Below are 21399 nucleotides of genomic sequence, written 5' to 3' on the forward strand. Positions count from 1 at the left end.
GCGGAAGAGAAGTCTCATTAGCACAAAAAAAATAAATAAAAAAAGTTAACTTAGGTCATTAAAAGGACAGAGAGAGATGAAAAAGTAAGAGTGTCAGAAGGTCTTGACTGACTGCTTTTGTCTGTTTTTTCTGTAATGTCACCATGGCCGGACTATTACAGCCTGGACAGAGGAAAGGCAACATCAAAAGGTCCCGTCAAAGTGTTGGCACTGACCCGTGATTAATCGAATCACTTGTGTGGGCACACTGTAAAAGCATCAGCCTCTCTCTTTCGAGAGCACAGACTGCCCAGCGCCCGTAATCTCGTCTCAGTTGCTCTCGCTAATATGGCTGCAACTTAGAAAACCACATTCTCGCTTTGGAACAGAGCAAAAGCCCATTCAGTCTTTCCATTTAGGAAATCCCCTGTGGAACGCCAGCGAGTGCACTGAAACTGCATTCGGACAAGGGAAAGGACAGTGAAATGAAAGCATTCCAAATGCTTAATTCATAAACTCTTCTCGCTATACAACAGCATAACTTTGGCAGCTTTGTGGGCCGAGTCCTCAGCGGGACACACGGAGGACTGTGAGGAAGACAAAGAGCCGATTGAGCCAATGCGGCCCGCCTGGCCTTTAAAACATGAGTCTTTCAACTCGACCTTCTTCACTCCTCTCACTCCTCCCAAGAACCCTTTACTCTGAATCGAACACTCGAAGTAGTCTTCTGGTCTTATTTTGCGACTCTGTGGAATGCACTTGGACAGAGATTCGCTGATTTTTCACCAGTCTATTCCCAGACACAAACCATCCAAAATGTCAAATGTACATTTGCGAGAGGAAAACCTCCATCCATCACAATGCCACAAAGCCAGCTGGCAGGGCATGTTGTTGTCGTTCTGGTGCTAAACAGAATTTCACACCCTCAAGCATGGAAGTGCATAACCCGTTTAGCTTGTGTTTACAGCTCGGAGATCTACAAGCAAATGGTGAATGCATAAATTAGAGCGTAAAACTGAAAATTTTAATTCAAAAGCTGAAAATTTTGAATTAGATTCAAAATTAGATTTTGAGTTTGATTCTCAAACTTTGTGACAATATTAAAAATGTTCTGTATTTTATTTCTTTTGTGATAATGGCAAAGCTGCATGTTTTCAAAAAAATGTTTAATTAATTGAAATTCTAATTATATACTAATTGAATTAACCACAAATCATTTTGTGATTCCAGAAGTTTCAAGAACTAGAAATAGTTACTGAGGGGGACAAAAATAAATATATAATTTAAATATTTCAATCTTTATTGAAGCGAATGGGATTAAAGGGGATTAACTCTAATCATAATCATATTATTTTGACATATGAATAATAATTTACTGATTTAAATACCCAAGTCATCCTGTGGCCCCTTTGAAGACCCTCAGGACTTTATGCCGAGATCAATAATTCTCTTAAAATATCAGATAATTTGACCTTTTTATGACAGGGTTATAAAGGATTTAAAATGCTTTGTGGTGTGACTCCTCAAAATGCAATTTAATATTTAGTAATGATATTTATACATTATTATTATTATTATTATTATTATTATTATTATTATTGATAAACATTGTCAAAATTATTAATACAGACATTTATGAATTAATCATGACTTGTAAAAATGTTTTTAACTTTTATAAAAATATATATTTATATATATGTCACTTTGAATAACACGCGTGATTACTTTTTTTTTGTTGCCTTACACCACATGAGTCATTCATTGAAATATATCTTGAAAATGTCATGAAACCAGCATGAACACAAAGAGGACATTTATAAGAATTCGACACAAGCTAGATTCTTTTCAAACATTTATCGTGAGCACTCATAGACGTCACTGACCCAAATAACTCAAAGTACTTGGAAAGAATCAATAGAGCAAAACAAGGTGTTACAAACATATTTAAATATTTATATATAAATCAGCTTAAATATAACCTTTAAAGGTTCAAATGGTTGCATTGTTAGGGAATCAACCATATCAAATAAAATGCAGCGTAATTGAAGAGTTCAGTTGAGAACACGACCTACTGTACTCATGCTGCTCGACGCTCAAGATGTCCCCAGAGGACCGAAACATAGACAAAGAACAGAGCCATCGGGGTCAAAGGGTCAAAGGAAAATTATTGTGCAGACCGTGAATGGAATAAGAGGAAAGAGGCAGGACGTGTGCGGAGGAGATTTTATTTCAAGGACGGTGGGGAAACAATAGAGACAAAAACAGAGGAAGAACAGCAGATTTGACCATATTCCTTCTCAGTGTTGTGATAGGTGCAAACCAGAAGGTTAGGTGGATATGAACTGCTATGATACATCCAAGATTTAATAAGTATGAGATCCAGTAGAAGCAGCCCAGCTGGAGAAGACACGGTTTAACTGATGCATGTTTTCTATTTTGAATGGCAGATTTTGATTTGTGCGTGTTTAAGAGCCACATTCCTCTGGCACAGCAGAGCATTGACAGTGAACCACTGAGCCAGAGGTGACGCTGCATATGATCAACATCTGTTTATGAAGACACAGATCGTCGCTAGAATTCTCTCAGCCTGCTTTAAATCCCAGCTACAATTATCATGGTGGGATCTCATTAAGTCATTGTAGTTTGCAGGATATCCTCCACTCCAGCGCAGTATCCAAACTTCCACGGTCTAGTTTTAACTCTTTTCTCTCACAAATACACCCGTAGAATAGATATATTCTGGGCGACCAGTGGGACGGACACATCCTGTTTGCTCTTGCGAACTTGAAGACTCGGCAAAGATAATTGGTCTTGACGTCAGAATTTGATTAATCACTTCTGGTTTCCACTGTAGAATATTTCGTTATTATTTACTCCCCCTCATGACAATTTTTAATAGTTTAATTACATTCTTTGACGATATATCTCCTGCAATTACTACCCTAGAAGGCCTACAAGGAAACAATGCAAAAGTATTTCAAGGCAAGCTGGAAATATTATTGATCTCAAAACAAGCACAAGTAAATCACAAACTTTCTATGAGAATATAAAAGAACATCCGTCTGAGTGACGGTGGACATACAGAGTGGTAATGCGGTTGAGAGATAGTTTTGGTAATTGCTATGATTATGTATTGCTGTTCATTCCATCCCACGCTAAGTGGTGTTAATGAGGTATCCACAAATTCAAAGCCGTCCTGCATCAAAATCAAAGTGCCGAGTTGAAAGAAGCGACACTATTAGAACTGTGCTTTTATGTACTGAACTGCTACTGACAATTTCACACTACAAAGCCTTCAGTGTGCCATCACAGAGAGACAAAGCGGGCACTCTTTCTTCCTTTAAAGATAAAACAAGCACGAACACACTTTATTCTTTCTCTTTGTCCGTCTCTCTCTCGCTACTGTATCTTCCATTAAGTTCTTTTGATCACTTGAACAATGAACATTATTTATTTAGTTTAGCCACTGGAACCAAAGCTGCGAATTACTTTATAACTCCCAAAAGATAAATTATTACTTTCATTATGGACACTCCCAGACCTTCTGCAGGAAAGTCCTGAAGCACAATAAAAAAAGCTTAGCTGTGGTGAAACCCAAGGATGTTGCCATTAGCAGTAAAATGATCTCATTTACTGTAGGTCAACTATTGCAATCATCATAACTTCTGAATTGAAACGCTCTACATGTATTACAGATGTCGCAGATTATTAGCCAGCAATGGGTTAGAGCCTCAATGACTTTCAAATACTGTCTGTGTCTTTGTGAGTCTCATATTGTAAGGACATTTGTGACTGCAAATTTGTCCAGTGAGAGAAATAAAGCAATGTTTCCTAATGGAGGAGGACAAGATTTTCCAAGGCAACGCATATGTTGCTGCCATAACAATGAGTGGCAGTATCTAAGAGATGAAAGCTGTACATGAGGACGGCCATTTAGGAAGTTCTGTTCAGTAAACTTGGTTCTCAACTGGCTTTGCTTCAAAACCCAGATTTAACATGAAACAATAAGTGGTAAGCCAATACTCCCAATATTATTATTAAATTAATTAGTTATTAAAATCAAACATTTTTACCTCATTTTTTTGAGGTGAAAAAAAGAGTCTAAAATTAGTCAATTCTTTAAAAAAAAAACAAAAAAAAAACTGAGCTCACATCATTGCCTATACAAATCAAGGCGACACTTGGGGATGTGGCTTCATTTTGCTCAGTAAATATTTTACTTAAAGGGGTGGTTTAGTTAGTGTGTAATGTTGCTGTTTGAGCATTAACAACATCTGCAAAGTTACAATGCTCAAAGTTCACAGCAAAGGAAGATATTTGCTTTTAAAGAAATCACTTTTTAAGGACTACAACAAAAGGCTAGTAGGGACTACACGACATTCCTCCCGGGTTAGTGACATCACCAACCCTAAAATTTACATAAACCCCAGAACACGATTTATAGATTATCAAAGACAGAATATGCTAATGACTAGAAGATAACTACACATAAGCTACATAAATTCATCAACTAACCATTCAGAAACGTCCTGTTGCATTCTACATGTTGTCACTTCTTCTTGAGTCTCTCCATCATTGTCTGAATCTGGTTTGAACATAAAAGGCTAAAAGTTTTTGAAATTTTCAGTGCATGTTTGTGTAAGTGCAAGCTCTTGAAGCTCCGCCCTCTGTGCCGGGAGCAGCAGCTCATTTGCATTTAAAGGGACGGACACAAAACAGTGCATTTTTGCTCACCCTCAAAAATTGACAATTTTAACATGCTATATAAAAATATATGTGGGGTATTTTGAGCGAAAACTTCACATACACACTCTGGGGACACCAGAGACTTATTTTACATCTTGTGAAAAGGGCATTATACCACCCCTTTAAAACAAAATAAAAAGTAAAATGGAATTAAATTACTATATGAACATAACATAAATGCACATATACATATACATACATATATATACACACACATAATACATGAATACTCAAATTCATGTATAACTTTGAAAGGTTTTGATCCACTTTCAATGTTGACTACTATATTAGGCTGTCAAGCGATTATAATTTTTAATCGAATTATTTACATGATGTGCTGATTAATTAAATCGCACATCAAATTTGGCTGAGAAATTACCCACAAAAGACTATTTAAAGTCATTATTGTGTTAAATGAGAAAAGCAATAAATGGGCATTACAAAAAGTAGCTTTAGAATGAAATATTTTATTTGATTGATTAATTTATTTATTAAACAAACTTTTAGGCTACAACAGCCATGATTTTGATTTTGATTTTCCAAAGCTGCATCTGAATTGTTATTTAGATATATTAAAGACCAAAACAGTTTGATTACCAACATTCTTCAAAATATCTTTTATAAAAGACAAATGTAAATGTGAGTAAATGTAAATAAACAGAATTTTCAATTCTAGGCAAAATCAGAATTTAGGGCAAAATCTATCTCTATCTATATATGTGTGTGTGTGTGTGTGTGTGTGTGTGTGTGTGTGTGTGTGTGTGTGTGTGTGTGTAATCAATTCAAAACACAATTTTTTTTATTGCTGTCCATGATGATCCTATCAGAACAGACCTGTGACTCTTATTAGGTCAGGACCCACCAGTCAAGAACCACATTTTGTTCATTTTCTCAATTCTTGCTCTTTTATCTTTCTGACAGAATGTATATGGCCTCCTCTGAGAAGGTGAGACCTCAACAACATGGAAACCAAAATAACCGCAGCTGCCCCTCCACGTCTCCCAATGCTGCTGTATAACTATCATCTTTGCAGCCCTGACACACAACATTACATCAACTGCACCAGGACAGGCAGGAATGGAAAGCTGGGTGGCCTTTTTTTCTGGAAGGTTTTAGGACCCTGTACACTTCTGCATCTTTCATCAGATGTTTTGACATCGGTTCACTTTTGCAGAGCTCAAGAGTCATGCACAAGTGGCCCTCAATCTTTGTGTGCAAGGAACCATTTTACTTTTCAATAATAGGATTTAGATAAATGATAAACATGCAGAATATGTTCAAAGGATAAAATCAACAAAAATAAAGTTTTGTTTAAAAAGTTTAAAAAAAAAACACGTATAACATTTTATATAACATTTATAAAAATGTACTGGTGGCATGCATGTTAAAAAAAAAAAAAAATTTTAAAAAATAGATGTTTAGGTTAATATATTATTATATATGTCAACACAGCAGAGTAAGCCAGAGCTTTCAAAAGAAATGTAACATTTACATAAACTGAGAAACAGATATTAACTAGATTTCATTTTACAACTATGATTTCATCTTGCCATAACACCTCAGATTATGTTTATGGTTAGATGACTTAACAAATTAACAAGTTGGTCCTTCGAGCTTCTCACCTAGTCAGCACTGTAATCAAACACAAATTCCATGTGGAGGTGTTGAGATAAGCATTCTCATGGCCACATTTCAAAATTATCTCCTGGCCATTCTCTGAAGGCAACTGTCTGTATGCTATGGTAACCTTTGTCTCCTCAGCTCCTGTGTTCAGGGTCTGTATGAGGGCCTGTGAAACTTCTGAGGTTCTGTTGAGCCAAAAGAGGGTGAGGAGACATCCCATGTCTTTATCAGGCTTTATCAGACAAACAAATATAAAGCGGCTCAGATTAAAGAGTCTTCTTGTATGCTGAAGGGGTTTGTGACTGATAAAGAAAAGAAATTTATTTGGGCTGCTTATCCAGTGTTCGACACAATCATGTGTTTTGAAATGATCACATTTTTGTAATTTGACAAATGCCTTACTACATGGACAGGAGTAACCTGGGGTTAAGTGTCTTGCTCACGGGTAGATTGATGACAGACCCCAAAAATTCTAGAGTTCATAAAATCACCCCTTCTATGGTTTAAACCAACAACCTCTGGGTTACCAGCACAGCTGTCTGACCACGAAGCTACAACCACTTCAATTGACCACATCAAAAGGCTTAGAATTAGCCTTAGGAAAGAAAAAATACATACATACATATACACATATGTGTGTGTGTATTTTTTCTTTCCTAAGGCTAGTAAAGACCACTTAGGCTTATGTACAAATCTATTTCAACTGCAGACGCCCAATGTGAAAGTATGGATGGAAAATACATCAGAAAAACAGGATGCAGTGTAAAAGGTGCTACAGTTGCAGGATATGAACTCTCTTCAGTGACAGGGAAGGAAAGGTGGTTACACAGACCTCTTAGTTGACACGTAAAAGAGCGCACAGGTTAGACATCCACAAATACTCCAGTCCAGGAAGTCAAATGTTCTTTCCCAAGTGCTGTCAGGCCCGGATCTATAAATGGCTTTACAGAATAGACTTCCCCCTTTAGGAGGGGAATTACAACTGGCTGACTAGTCTCAGGATATCCAGCTTTAAAACATTATGTGGGAGATATTTTTGTTAAAAGATGTTTATTGAATCTACCAATTCCACTGTGATCAGAAAAATGCTTAGATAAATGAAAGCATCCTGACTTCAAACCAAGCTCATGTGGCGTGCTGAACCTCAAATATCATTAGTGGGTCATCAGATCAACATTATGCTCCAGTTCAAGCTTAGAGGGATGACGACTCTACTAAACTTGTGTCTAAATTTACCAAACTACATGTTTGCTTTGAGAATTTCAAGCCTGGAGGTGGTCACTTCATAAACTGGAGTCTCAGAGAGGTGATGTTTAAGAGTTGACTCATTCAGCTGTTTAGATCTGGCACCTCTTAGTTGACACTGTGACCCTCTGGAAGTCCATCTTCTGAATACGCTAAAGCTACAATAGAAATATCCCTTCCTAATCTGTGTGGAGGTGCGCACGCAGTGCTATTTTGGGGGTAAAGCTCAGGTTTCGGACAGCAGAGCTCCTACCAAAACAATCATTCCACCATGATGTCATGCAATACAATGGCCCAGACTGACTCCAAAAGGACAGATGCAAAAGTTGTTCCAAAGTTAGAATAGTTTAGAAAGGGGGGAAAAAGCAGAAGTCTGACCCTGTGGCTGAGACACTTTCGGCATGTGGTATCTAAATTGCGCAAGGTCTGTTTTCAAAATGTGGCTGGATGCCACACAACACAAGAAATGAAACTAATGAAACTAGTGGTTATCAAAAGTCTGAGATTAATTATTACAGAATTGTTCATTTACAAATGATATTATTAGCATAACAATCTGAGTGGAAAGTTCAATTACAAATGTACACGAATTTCACAATTTCTTAGTATTTAGGATTTCCTCCATCTTGTCTACCAAGGCTGAATTTATTTGATTAAAAATAAAATAAAAACAGAGACATTGTGAAATATTCAATTTCAAATAACATTTATTTTTCAATATATTTTAAAGTGTAATTTATTCCTGTGATGGCAAAGCTGAATTTTCAGCATCATTACTCCAGTTTTCAGTCACATGATCCTTCAGAAATAATTCTAATATGCTGATTTGCTGCTCAAGAAACAGATTTGCTGCTCTTTTCATCAATCCTAAAAACAGTTGAGGTGTTATATTTTTGTGGGGATTTTTATACTAAATGATTTTAATAATCAAATTAAAAGAACAGCAATTATTTCAAATCGACATTTGTAACAATGACTTTACTGTCACTTTTTGAATTATTTAATGCATCCTAACCGGATAAAAGTATTAATTAATTTTATTTAATCTGACTGACCCCAAACGTTTGAATGATAGTGTAATCTTTCTTCATTTTAAAGTTTACATAATCTTAAATTACATAATAATTGTATATTTCCAGGTTAGATTTTGAATCAAATATTTTCAATGTGGTCTTAAACATTTGGACCCCACTTTATGATATATAACTACACAGAAATTCTGTAAAACAGTGACAAAAGAATACCATTTACGTACCCTTATAAACTAAAACTCAAAGAGAAGAAAAATGTGTTAAATGTTACCAGATCATGAAAGGCGAGAATTAAACATGGACGTGAGGGAATCAATTCATGACAGTTTGTATCGTCTGTTGTGGCACTATTTCTTATACTGACTTTCATGTGTGCCGTTATGTTTACACCTCTGCATCTCATCTGATGAAAGGAGAAATTAGTATTGTTTGGATCTCTGGCACAAATCTGAGGCCTTTGTTGTGATGATGATGCCGTCTCATCACTGTGAGCAAAGGCTAGTGACAGGATGTGACTGAGACACTATTCAGCAGACGCAACAACTCTATATAATGCCTCAGAAGATGATTAAAATGCTTTCAACTTTTACAGCAAGATCTGTTGAGGCATCTCTTTCATCACACTGATATGAAATGTGTGACTATTGTCATGTTGTAATACTTCCTCCATAAAAAAAACAGATTCTCACTTGTCATAAGCGTGCCTGGATCAACCGTACTCGGCTCAGGAGTGCTTCCATCCTCTTCTCCACTGATATCTGAAAGAAAAAAAAGAAGAAATTCTTTTTTATTTTTAGTTAAACACAAAAAATACCAAGAATCATGGCAAAACACTTAAAACTTCTAGCTATGCTAGCCTGCATTCTACTGTACTTAAGCTAAGCTTTCTGAAGTGTGTGTAGGGATGAATCACGAAAGACAACTAGTCATCCAACAACCAACTAGTTAATCAGCGAGGTCAACTAGTTTTAGATGTTTTTTGAATATGTAATAGCATCAAAAATGTGGGGTTAATAAGATTTTTTGTGTGTGTGTGAGATATTTTTCTATTTGAATATATTTTCAAATGTAATTTATTCCTGTGGTGGCAATCTGAATCCTGAATTTTCAGCAGCATTACTCGAGTCTTCTGTGTCACATTATAGATGTCTTTGTCACTTTTTATCAATTTAATGTGTCCTTGTTGAATAAAATTTAATTTCTTTTTAAACAATTATAACATTATGAAAATATGCAGTTTTGCATTTATGCAATTTAATACTTTTGTTCTTGGTTAAAAGGAGTCAGGCATAATGAACATTTCTATCCCTTCATTATAGGTACTCAGCAATAGCATTCAGAGAGTCTCACCTCCTGAAGGATCATAGTACTCTTCATCATCCACATATCCTCCCGGCCGCTTGTTTTCCTCCTCTAAATCCTCTGGAAAGGGCACCTCATCCCACACTTTAGAACTCTGAGCCACCTGTAGTCAAAACAAATGAAACCACAATTATGGGATTGAAATGAGCATCTCCAAACACAACCCGAGTTATAAAGAGAGGTGCAAACACAATGCCTTCAGGCTCCACTGAAGGTAGAAGAGATAAATGTCATATCTTTGTGCTGTGCATGCAAAAAAAATCTTGCCTATCACAGAGACATGAAATTATTGTAAACAGCTGCCCTAAAAAATATTTAGACACTACAGTCTCACTTCAAAATGTCTCAAAGTCATTGTATTTGCATTACAACATCACAGTAAATTTCCAACATGAAATTGTTAGACAAAGATCTAGGTGATCGCCTTTTACCTCCATGGTAACACCCTAACCCATTAACACAGGAAATACTTTATCATGCAGAGATTAATGTCAAACCCATGAGAGGTCATAAAAATGACAGACATAACTCTAGTCTTTGATCTTGTAATTATTATAAAACTACAGAATGTTACACAGCAAAAGAGTACATCAGGATTTCACAAACAAACATCTGATTTGCAAGGATGTATTATCCTTATACGTTTAATATTGTTTGTATTGCTTGTATTTAACACTAAATACAAGATTTGCACCATTCTAGTCAAAGAAAGAAGTTAACTTGTCATTAATTGGCTCTCAAACTTGAGAGAATGCAATTTAAAAACGCATATACATAATATTGTTAAAGGTTTGGTGTCAGAGATAGAAAAAAAAGAAATTAATACTTTTATTCGTAACTTATCAAGTACGCATTGAATTGGCCAAAAGTGAAGACACATATAATGTTACAAAAGATGTTCTATCAGAGAATCCTGAAAATGTATAAGTTTCCACAAAAATATTAAATCAAAACAACCGTTTTCAACTTTGATTATAATAAGAAATATTTCTTCTTTTTTTCTTTTTTGTACCAAATTAGCATATTAGAATAATTTCTCAAATTCAGCTTTGACAAGACAGGAATAAAATAATTGTTTTAATGTATTCAAAAACGGAAACTGTTATTTTATATTAATCCATGTGACTCCGGTAGTTTAACCTCAATTTTATGAAGCGACGTGAGTGCTTTGTTTGCGCAAAATAAACCCCATCATTTACCACTTTATTTACAAAATATTAATCTCCAACGCACGTTCACGAGTGCACCGCGACGCAGTGCATGCGTGATGTGTTGACGCAAGAGCAAACGCTGTTGCGTGAAAGCGCATTGGAGATTAATATTTTGTAAATAAAGTGGTAAATTATGCTTTTATGCACAAACAAAGCACTCACGTCGCTTCATAAAATTGAGTTTAAACCACTGGAGATGCATGTATTGTCATATTTGACATATTGTAGTATGTCTTCTCTACCTTTCTGGGGCTTGAAAGTGGTAGTTGCGTAGGCTGTGATATTCAATGGAGGGATAGAAAGCTTTTAGATGATGTTCCGAAGGTTGGGAACGACATGAGGGTGAGTAATTAATGACAATTTTCATTTTTGGGAGAACTATCCCTTTAATGCAATAAAAAAAGTATGAATGATCAAACTGATGAAACATACAACATAATAAACATGAGAGAAACATTATACATGGCTTCTTCGGATACATTTAGCATAGTTAGCAGAAACTCATCCAAACAACCAGCAGCGTCTTCTGCTTATTCACTACTTCTTTGCTCAGTAACAAAAGCTTTGATGATTTTATTCAATCGTCCCTTCTGCACCGCAGTTCTCATCTTCACTTTTGTATACGTGTTTGGCAAGATGCCACATTTGGCATTTTCGGTCTTCATAGCCCGCCAGTTCCCATTTCCCTGCATCTCCATCATGGCCACAGTTCCCATTTAAATGGCTCCCGCAAATAAATAACTTGATCTCCCCCCCAAATCCTTTCTCCCCTGACTGAACACTCTAAAACAACAATCCTGGAGCTTTTTCAAAAGGAAAGCGCTGACTGGCAAAATTCTTTCAATTGAAGCTGCTCAGCGAACCTTTGGTGATCACTGCCTGCTTCCCTATCCCTTGGGATGGAGTACTCCCAAAACGAGACGTTCTGTCATTGTTGTCATCCATAAATGTAGCATATTTCTGGTGAGAAGAATTAGTAAATGGGTATGTGTCAATTTAATTCTCCAGATATGAGACACAACTTCAGTAAATCACTACAGTATGATTATGACTATTGTTATAAGGTATCAAGGTAAAAAGAATAGGTAACTTTTACTCTTTTACATTTACTCATACCTCCAAAAGGAAAGAGGGCACAATAAAAGCATGCTAAAAGTAGCCCATACAACTTGTGTCTTCTGAAGCCATGACAGCTTTGTGTGAGGATTAGAAAGAAATTGTCATTCATTAAAAATATTACTTGACAGTCATGATCACCATTTACTCATTGTATGGAAATGTCCTTGCGCGTCAAACGGGTTTCAAAAGACATGAAGGCGAGTAAATGACAACAGACTTTTCAAATTCTTTTAAAAAGCTTGAGTTCACCTAGCCAAAGGAAATGACAACACAGGCAAACATACACGTACTGCATTCCACTGTCAAAGGAATCTCACTGTTTACTTTCCAATTATGCCAGTCACAATACCAAGAGTTTGTTCTTTCAGGAATGGTAAAGAAACAGACAAAAGCAACATCAGATCGCATAGTTTTGCAAGAAATGTTTGAGCCTGGAGGAAAGCCTGGTTTACCCAGCTGCAGTTTACAAGGCAAGACACCAAATTCACCGTATCTATGCACATGGACAATTGATAAGCAGAGAGAGCAGAACGATACAAATGGAATGATGGTCATGGCCAGCTTGCTTGGACTTCCACTCTTCTGCTAATGAGTGACTCACACTCAACCTCCAAAGTGTAATAATGATGACTAGAAAGGACAGATGTGCACTGCTGAAGTGCACTGGAGGCTTATCCGCTCCCACACACACCCCTCTCTGGCATTTCCAACCCTCAATCAGACCCATGTCCAATTTCCAAGGCCTTACGAGCACAGCGTGAGAAAAGGATTTTAGTACTTTAGTTTTGTTCACATTGGAGTGCAGCTGTGTAACGTATGCTACCGCAAATGACTCAAAACGACTAAACTCTACAATTACTTTACAATCAATATATGCAACATGTTCGGAATACTGTTTGAGACGATAAAAAAAAAAAAAAAAAAAAAACATATAAATATATAAATATATAAATACATATATAAATATAAATATATACATATATATATATATATATATATATATACACACATATATATACACATATCATATATACATATCATATACAGTGCAATGCAATAATGAGTACACCCTCTTTGAAAAGTAACATTTCACACAATATGACAAGGAACACAGATATATTTCCAAAATGTTCCCAGACTAAGTTAAACACAGGTTCTGTTGTGCCTTTGAACTCAAAACAAAGGCTAATAATATCACTTAAATTATTTTTATTTCAGTTTTAGTGAAAGTGGGGTGGAACAAAAGTGAGTACACCCCAGTACATTTAGTACTTTGTATGGCCTCCATTATTTGCAATGACAGCCCCAAGTCTCCTTGGCATGGAGTGCACAAGTTGACAACATTTGGCTACATCAATCTTTTTCCATTCTTCAAGGATGACATCTTTCAGAGCCTGGATGTTGGATGGAGAATGATGCTCAACCTGCCTCTTCAGTATTCCCCAAAGATGCTCTATAGGGTTCAGATCAGGTGACATACTTGGCCATGGAATCACTCTCACCCTGTTCCTCTTCGGAAAGTCAGCAGTGGCCTTAGATGTGTGTTTTGGGTCATTGTCATGTTGAAAAATGGCACGACGACCAACGGCCCGAAGTGATGGAAGCATCTTAGCTTTCAGTATAGAGCAGTACATTTGAGAATTCATGATGCCATCAATGAAATGCAGTTCTCCAACACCCGCAGCACTCATGCAACCCCACATAAGAACACTACCCCCTCCATGTTTCACTGTGGGCACCATGCATTTTTCCTTATACTCCTCACCCTTGCGACGCCAGACTGTTTTGAAGCCATCAGTTCCAAAAAGATTGATTTTGGACTCATCACTCCAGAGTATAGAGTCCCAGTAGCCTTCATCCTTTTCAGCATGTGCCCTGGCGAACTCTAGACGGGCTTTTTTGTGACTGGGCTTTAGGAGAGGCTTCCTTCGGGGACGACACCCATGCATGCCATTCCGCTGCACTGTACGGCATATTGTGTCACGTGACACATTCACTCCAATTTCAGTCTCTACTTCCTTAGATACCTGTTGTGCACTTGCATGCCGATTTTCCTCAACTTTTCTCATTACAAGCCGCTCCTGCCTGGGTGTTAATTTTCTTGGCCGGCCTGTACGTCTCTGTACTTTGGCTGCAGTTCCATCTGTCTTGAATTTTTGGATCACTTTTGCAACCGTGTTCTTACTCATAAGTAAGGCTTTACTGATCTTCTTGTAGCCCTCACCTCTCTTGTGTAAAGCAATAATCCGCTTTCTCAGATCCAGAGACATTTCCTTGCCATGAGGTGCCATTGCTGACAGCAGGAAATGGGAAAGGGTGGTTTGCTTTAGGTAACAGCCTTTTGTAGGCAACTGCCTAATTAACACCTGTGTACTTACTAATTAGACTCACCTGTGGTTAATTGTTTGTTCAGGTCCACATTGGTAGCCTAAAACGTTGCTTTACTCAGAGCCCTTCAGTGGGGTGTACTCATTTCTGCACCACCCCACTTTCACTAAAACTGAAATAAAAATAATTTAAGTTATATTATTAGCCTTTGTTTTGAGTTCAAAGGCACAACAGAACCTGTGTTTAACTTAGTCTGGGAACATTTTGGAAATATATCTGTGTTCCTTGTCATATTGTGTGAAATGTTACTTTTCAAAGAGGGTGTACTCATTATTGCATTGCACTGTATACATACATACACACACATACATACATACATACATACATATATATATATATATATATATATATATATATATATATATATAGAATACAACTCTTGATTGCTGAATTGATTACTTGATTATGGTACAGTATTCAGTACAGTGGAAGAAAATTGAATTGAAACTATAAAGTCCTGACTGCTCATTATCTAAAATTCAATGATACTAAAATGGAATACAATACTTCAGAATGGCAATAAATAACAGTAGTTGAAACCTACACTCGCCACACTGTATTACATAAGGAATTAATGAACGTAATGGGGATGACGTTTTTATAAACACATAAATGGAATGTAAACTGTAGAGCGGTAAGTAGGTGAAAGCTTGAGATATGCACTTTATACCCCCATCTGAGTCAGAACACCATAGCACAGCTTAACACAGGCAGAACGGAGGGCAAACTTCCTGACCTCCATAAAACAACTCACTGTATATTATAGGGCCAGAAGTGCAAAACCTCCATTACCCTTCTCTTATCATAATTGCACTTCCTTGCTTGATATGAAACTGCTTTTAGCCATATCAAAGCAGAACCGAAAGGTATAAGTGAATAGGTTTGGGTCTCTGTTCTAAGACCTAGTCAGGAATCTATTTTTTTTTTTTCGTGCTTCTGATGCTCAGTTTCAAAAAGTTAAGATACCTTTTTTTAGCCAAATTATAAAGTAGCATTGCACGCATCCTTCATGGATAATGTAATCGAATTCACTGGGAGTAGCTCAGCAACAAATGGTAGACAAAAAAAAAAGCCAATTCTAAATGTATATTTCATCAAAGAGTTCTGTATTATTAAAAATTTACTTTTACAAATATTTTAGTGTTTCACACTTGTTAGCCTAGCAACATGCTAACATCAAACTCTTCACACTATTGTGGCACGTAGAGCTGTTCCTATGCCTATGTAGAACGTTCCAAACAAGGTTATTATAGTATTTTGTATTTTTAAATTTTTAATGATAAAATTTTCACATTTCCTATACATTTCTGTTTAGTTTTAGTTAGTGTTTATTTAAGTTTTAGCTTAGTTTTTATTTTGTGAACACATTTGTGTTTAGTTTTATATATTTACTTTCAGTTTAGAAGAGTTTAATTTCAGCAAAGTTTAATGTTTGTAGTAATTTTATATTAATAAAATTATTAATAAAAATAAAATTGTTTGAGATTGAAAAAAAGAATCAAACAAATGTAACTTAAAAGTAAAATGTATTCATTCATACCCATTCATATTAAAGATGAAATCGTGCTAAACGTGCTGTATAAGAAAAGACAAAATATGCGTATGATTATGATTTTTCTTTTATGGTTATTTCTATGATTAATCCTTACAAACATTATTCTTGTATTGATCCATTTATGCTTTTTGTCTATTGCATCTTTTAATATCATATACTCATAGTTATACTCATATTCATGTGTTCTATTCAGACCAGACATTTAGTATACTTCTACTCTGACAAATGTATGTCTAGTTGTAGGCTAGACATGCTATTTCTCCGTTTCTGCTCAGTGTGGTATCCTGTCTAATATGTGTGGTATCTTGTTTAGTTTCACATGAAATGGTTATCTTACTTGGAATTAAGGTACATCTGTATTTGCATAAGACATGATTGAAATACTTATTTGGCCATTTCTGCTTCTTAGGGCTGGTTCACACAGAAAGCGGTTTTGCTTTTGAAAACGTTGCTTCATACGCAAGACGCTGCAAAAGACACGAGACGCAACAGTCATACATGTCCGTCTAGCACTTGTTTACATTAAAAAAATAAAGTAACACAGTGGAGTGGAATGGAAAAACGTGATTTTCCGGTACAGGATGAAAGCTTATTAATTATGAAAATGAATTATAATTATTATTTTATTTCATTTAGTTTTCCAGTTGTTAGTGTCATCTAGTTTTTCATTTAATGTTGAAATTTCTATTTTACGAAAATGTTTTTTGACCAATAGTTTTAGTTTTAGTTTACAAAAATAACATTGGTTCCAAATCAGTCACTTAGGAGTTTCCATGACAGTTATTGGTTAGCAATGTAAGCAGAGCAACTAACTATGTTTTGGAACAATGCTATGATTAACGATGAGGGAGTTGGAGTGAAATTCACATTTTCCACACCTATTACACACAGCAGCTATAGAAATCATTCATCTAACAGCCAAGGGATGACAACAGGAAAGATTTATGCAAGTGAAAGACAATAGCAAAAGACATAGCCTACAGGTAGAGACAGATTCCTCAGAAGGAGAATGCAAGGTGATGACAAGTTGCCAATTTTGACACTTAACCTCAGCTTGAGCACCTTTAGGGTAAAGACCATGATGAGAGATACCCTTCAACTACACAAAGCACTTTGGACAGGATTTGACACCAACTACTCTCAACAAACACATGCCCCATTCACTTTAACCATAGCATACTCGCTGGATGAGGCACATTCTTAAACAAGTTGTTACGGTCTTCAACATAGGCTTAGGGGGAGAAAAGGATGGTCAAAAGGCTGACCGCATACTTCTGGCAACAAGAACCCTTGCCCCAAGACATGCATGCATTCCCACATGGACACAAAGCAAGCATTTGGGATTGAGCGAGGACTCCCACAGGCATTCCAATGCATGCTGGGCAAGATTTGACATACATGCTCTCAAATGTGCCCGGCGCAGCTGTTTCCCATGCTGAAATGGAAGCTGGGAGTTTCGCTCTGCCACTGTTTAGACCAGTGTTTCCCAACCCTGCTCCTGGAGGCACACCAACAGTACACATTTTGGATGTCTCCCTTATCTGACCCATATATTTTTGGTCTTGGAGTCTACTAACGAGCTGATGAGTTGATTCAGGTGTGATTGATTAGGAAGAGTTGGAAAATGTGTAGTGTTGGTGTGCCTCCAGGAAGAGGGTTGGGAAACACTGGTTTAGACAATCAGGTTTCTCTGCTATTCATCTTTTCCACTCTCTGGACATGCTTTCCCAGTGAGACGCTCTCCTGCTTCACTTCGCTATTGAGTGACTCCATCCCTGTGAGCACGTCTGAGCAGTCATCCAGCTCACACTGATCTCCACATTCTGCAGGCTTGTTCCTCCGCACCAGGCATTAAGCAGCTGACCTGTGTGGGCTTGCATGGTAGATTTGGCTTCATGAAAAGGGAAATGAGGTGACCAAGACACAATTAGGCACAGTTTTAAAAAAGTCTCTGGTGATCTGATCACATGTGGTCAACATTGCTTTTAACATTTGGTAATAAAGCTCTTGTTTTAGCACAATGGATGATTTACAGGTGAGCAAGCAGCCCTGCCATGGATTCATTCAGACTGATCACACTTTAAATGCAATGTGGTCACATGGGTTTTCAAATAATGTCAAATGTGACTTGAGTGATTCAAACATAAAATGTTTTAGAAACCTGTAAAAACTGTATTTAGCAGTTTAAAAATCAGATCAGCTGAAACAGTTAGTACCGGGCGTAAAACAGGGTCTTAGCAATCTTGATTTTAGGAAGTTGCACAATTATGACAAAGCTTTATCAATAATCAATAATAGAAGAAATATACAAAATAAAGTAATAGTTTACCAAAAATGATGTCATTATTTACTCACCCTCATATCGTTCAAAACCCATAAGACACGATAAATGTTAAATGACTAACGGATTTAATTTAGGCATTTAATCACATTTAAACATTGCTCACTACATATATACAGCACATCAAATATGGCATCAAATATAACATGGAAGCTTAAACATGCTTGCGTGACACAGGAGAACAAACTTCATTGGTTCTTGTGTATCAAGCAGGACATTTGAGCTACTTTTTAAACTTACTTCACCTTTTTGATGCATAAAAGTTTTTCGGTTACAGACTCAACAGAGGGACAGAAATCTCTCAGGTTTAATTTGAATATATCTTGATATGTGCTTCAAAGATGAAAGAAAGTCTTATGGGTTTAGAACGACATGAGGTTGAGTAATTGATTCCAGAATTTTCATTTTTGGGAACTAACCCTTGAACCATTCAGTTACACACTGGCATGAATAAACCACTCAATGCTGTCCAAACCACAAGCAGTCTGCCGCTCTCTGGGTGTGTGCTGTGACTTTTCACCCTGTGAAACTTATCATTTATGACAGATTTCACGGTCTTTACGTGCCCTCACCTTCTACAACTGAGTGCCACATTTGTTTTTCACCTCATTTGCATAAACTTTCGCATTTCACAATTTTTTTCTTGACATTCTCAAAGAATGTTTTGGAAATACCAGCTGTTGATACTGCTCCAATGGTTACGGATGGTAACACATCCACTGGATGACTGAAGCACAAACACAAATTGCAAGTGGGCGCTATGAAAACTTCATCTGACAGTGTACAGTAGGAAAGTAGTGCAGCACTGAAAAATACACCTTGAGGTAACTTCAGCGGCCATCTGGAAGTCTTACTCACACTGCTGGAATCCCATGATTGAAGGATCAGGGTTTCCTGTTCAAGGATAGGAGTCACTTTTGTTAACGGTAACTATCTGACTCACCAAGTTAGCGAAACTAATCTTAAAGGTCAAGACCCAACGTTTGGAAAAGTCATTCTACATAAGTGTTTGTGCGCACGTTGTCAAGCTGCACATACCTCATTTCCGAAGCAAACCTCCCCTGGAAAGTGCCATGCAAGATGAGTTTGGTTAAACAACATTTGATTCACTGTTATGGAAAGTATGATTCTATGCAACAAAGGAAAACCTCCTAGTCCTAAGAGACCAAATGTTCTTTTTGATGTATAATTGTGCCCATTTCAAAAATATCAACTGTAATGTATTTTAAGTGCAGAAATGGTGCATTTCAGACAGGCAGCAAGCAGGTCAGACAGAGCCAGCTGCTCATATGACATGATCATGAAATAAGAGCCTATGTGTCTCCAGAAGGCAGGCCAGGCCATATCCAACACTAATAATGGCAACATCATAGGAGGTGCCTGGGCTTGACAGTATGACTCAAACAGTTTGTTGACAAGATGACGCCATATGACCGAAAATCAAGGAAGTGGGTGCAGTCAATTAAATATTAACACACTGTGTCAAGTCAGTCTGATTGCATCCACTAACTCAGTTTTAATCAAGAGAACTGATACCATCTTAATTGCCGAAATGATGCATGTGGGTGGGCCAAACATGTGAGCGCATTCCAGTGGAAGCAGCTTCCGCGACTTGTGGGGGCTCAGATGGCACCTAGAGAAGAACAACTCTCCCCTCAATTATCACCCCAGCAGGGGAACCAACAGAGCTCCTGCACATCCAGACCACCTATGTACTAAACTCCCTACGTTTCAATATTGCCTCAGATTGCACTTTCACCACACTCCAATTTACACCATCAAAACAGTCCAGAGGATCTACAGTCCCTCCACTGTTTCGGCCTGAAATGCGTTTCTGACAGCACCCTTGTTTATAGACCTTCACATAATTATGTCAGAGGATGAAACAGAGGCCGTAAAAAAATGGGTCAGAGAACTCTTACAATAGCTTGTGTCATAAAAGGTTTCAGTAAAAGATTTTAGATATAGAAAGAGAGAAATTGGTTTAATCAACAGAAACGCAAAATATTATGTTATCTGACCAACATTAATTATCTAAATTGATTTGGCAAAAGAAAAAAGTTGTGATAAATCATGAAAATAATGTCAGTAAGATTTGCATTCTTAAATTAATTAGATTTCTATTTAAATAAATGCTGTTTTTTTAACTTTGTGTTCATAAGGCAAGCTTTGACTTGACAAAAACAAAGAAATATTTTACTGACACCAATTTTTTTTAATGGTGCAAATCATTCATATAATCCATCAGAGGGGTCCTTTAATCAGAAATATTAAATGCAATTATGCAGTTAATGCAAAAAGCAGTACGTCATGAGTGTGATATCCGAATACGCAGTATTTATGAGGTGAAGAATATCCGGATTACCTACTACATCTGCTGAGATTTCTAAGGATAAGACCTGTGGACACTTTCTCATAAGGCCATGGGAGCTGAGGAGCCATCAGATTGGGAAAATTTAAACAATAGTCAACCGTAAACTTAAAAGAAAACCTGTTAAGGTGTGCAAGGTTTTAACTGAATTCCATAAATGCCAGTCTTTGCTCTTTATCTAAAAGATAATCCATGAAGAAATATCTAAGAAAGGGCAATTAGGTTTAGAATTGGTAGAATTAGAAACAAAAACCAACCTACACTATAATCATAAAGTTAGTTTCATAAGTTTTTAAGCAGGGCCGCACCGCAGCAAGCAAATGAAATCGTGTTCCAATTTCACTTTCTAGATTTCATTCTTGCACTTTTTTCAGTTAAATGACAAACAAATATGAAATGAACTACTGAAGACTGCAGACTTCCAAATA

General features: G+C 36.8%; 1 protein-coding gene across 7 annotated transcripts in view; it reads right to left on the minus strand.

Moving 5' to 3' along the window:
• The window catches only part of hspg2 (heparan sulfate proteoglycan 2), a 110025-nt gene that overhangs the window by 67371 nt on the left and 21255 nt on the right, over positions 1-21399 (minus strand). For all 7 annotated transcript variants that reach the window (XM_079849103.1, XM_079849100.1, XM_079849104.1 and 4 more), the window contains exons 2-3: positions 9975-10089; positions 9314-9382 (exon numbers count right to left, since the gene is read on the minus strand). In XM_079849103.1, the coding sequence (XP_079705229.1) occupies positions 9314-9382; positions 9975-10089 (184 nt within the window). The remainder of the gene's footprint in view (positions 1-9313; positions 9383-9974; positions 10090-21399) is intronic.

This window comes from Squalius cephalus (genome assembly GCF_949319135.1).
Source record: "Squalius cephalus genome assembly, chromosome: 18".
Classification (NCBI taxonomy): domain Eukaryota; kingdom Metazoa; phylum Chordata; class Actinopteri; order Cypriniformes; family Leuciscidae; genus Squalius; species Squalius cephalus.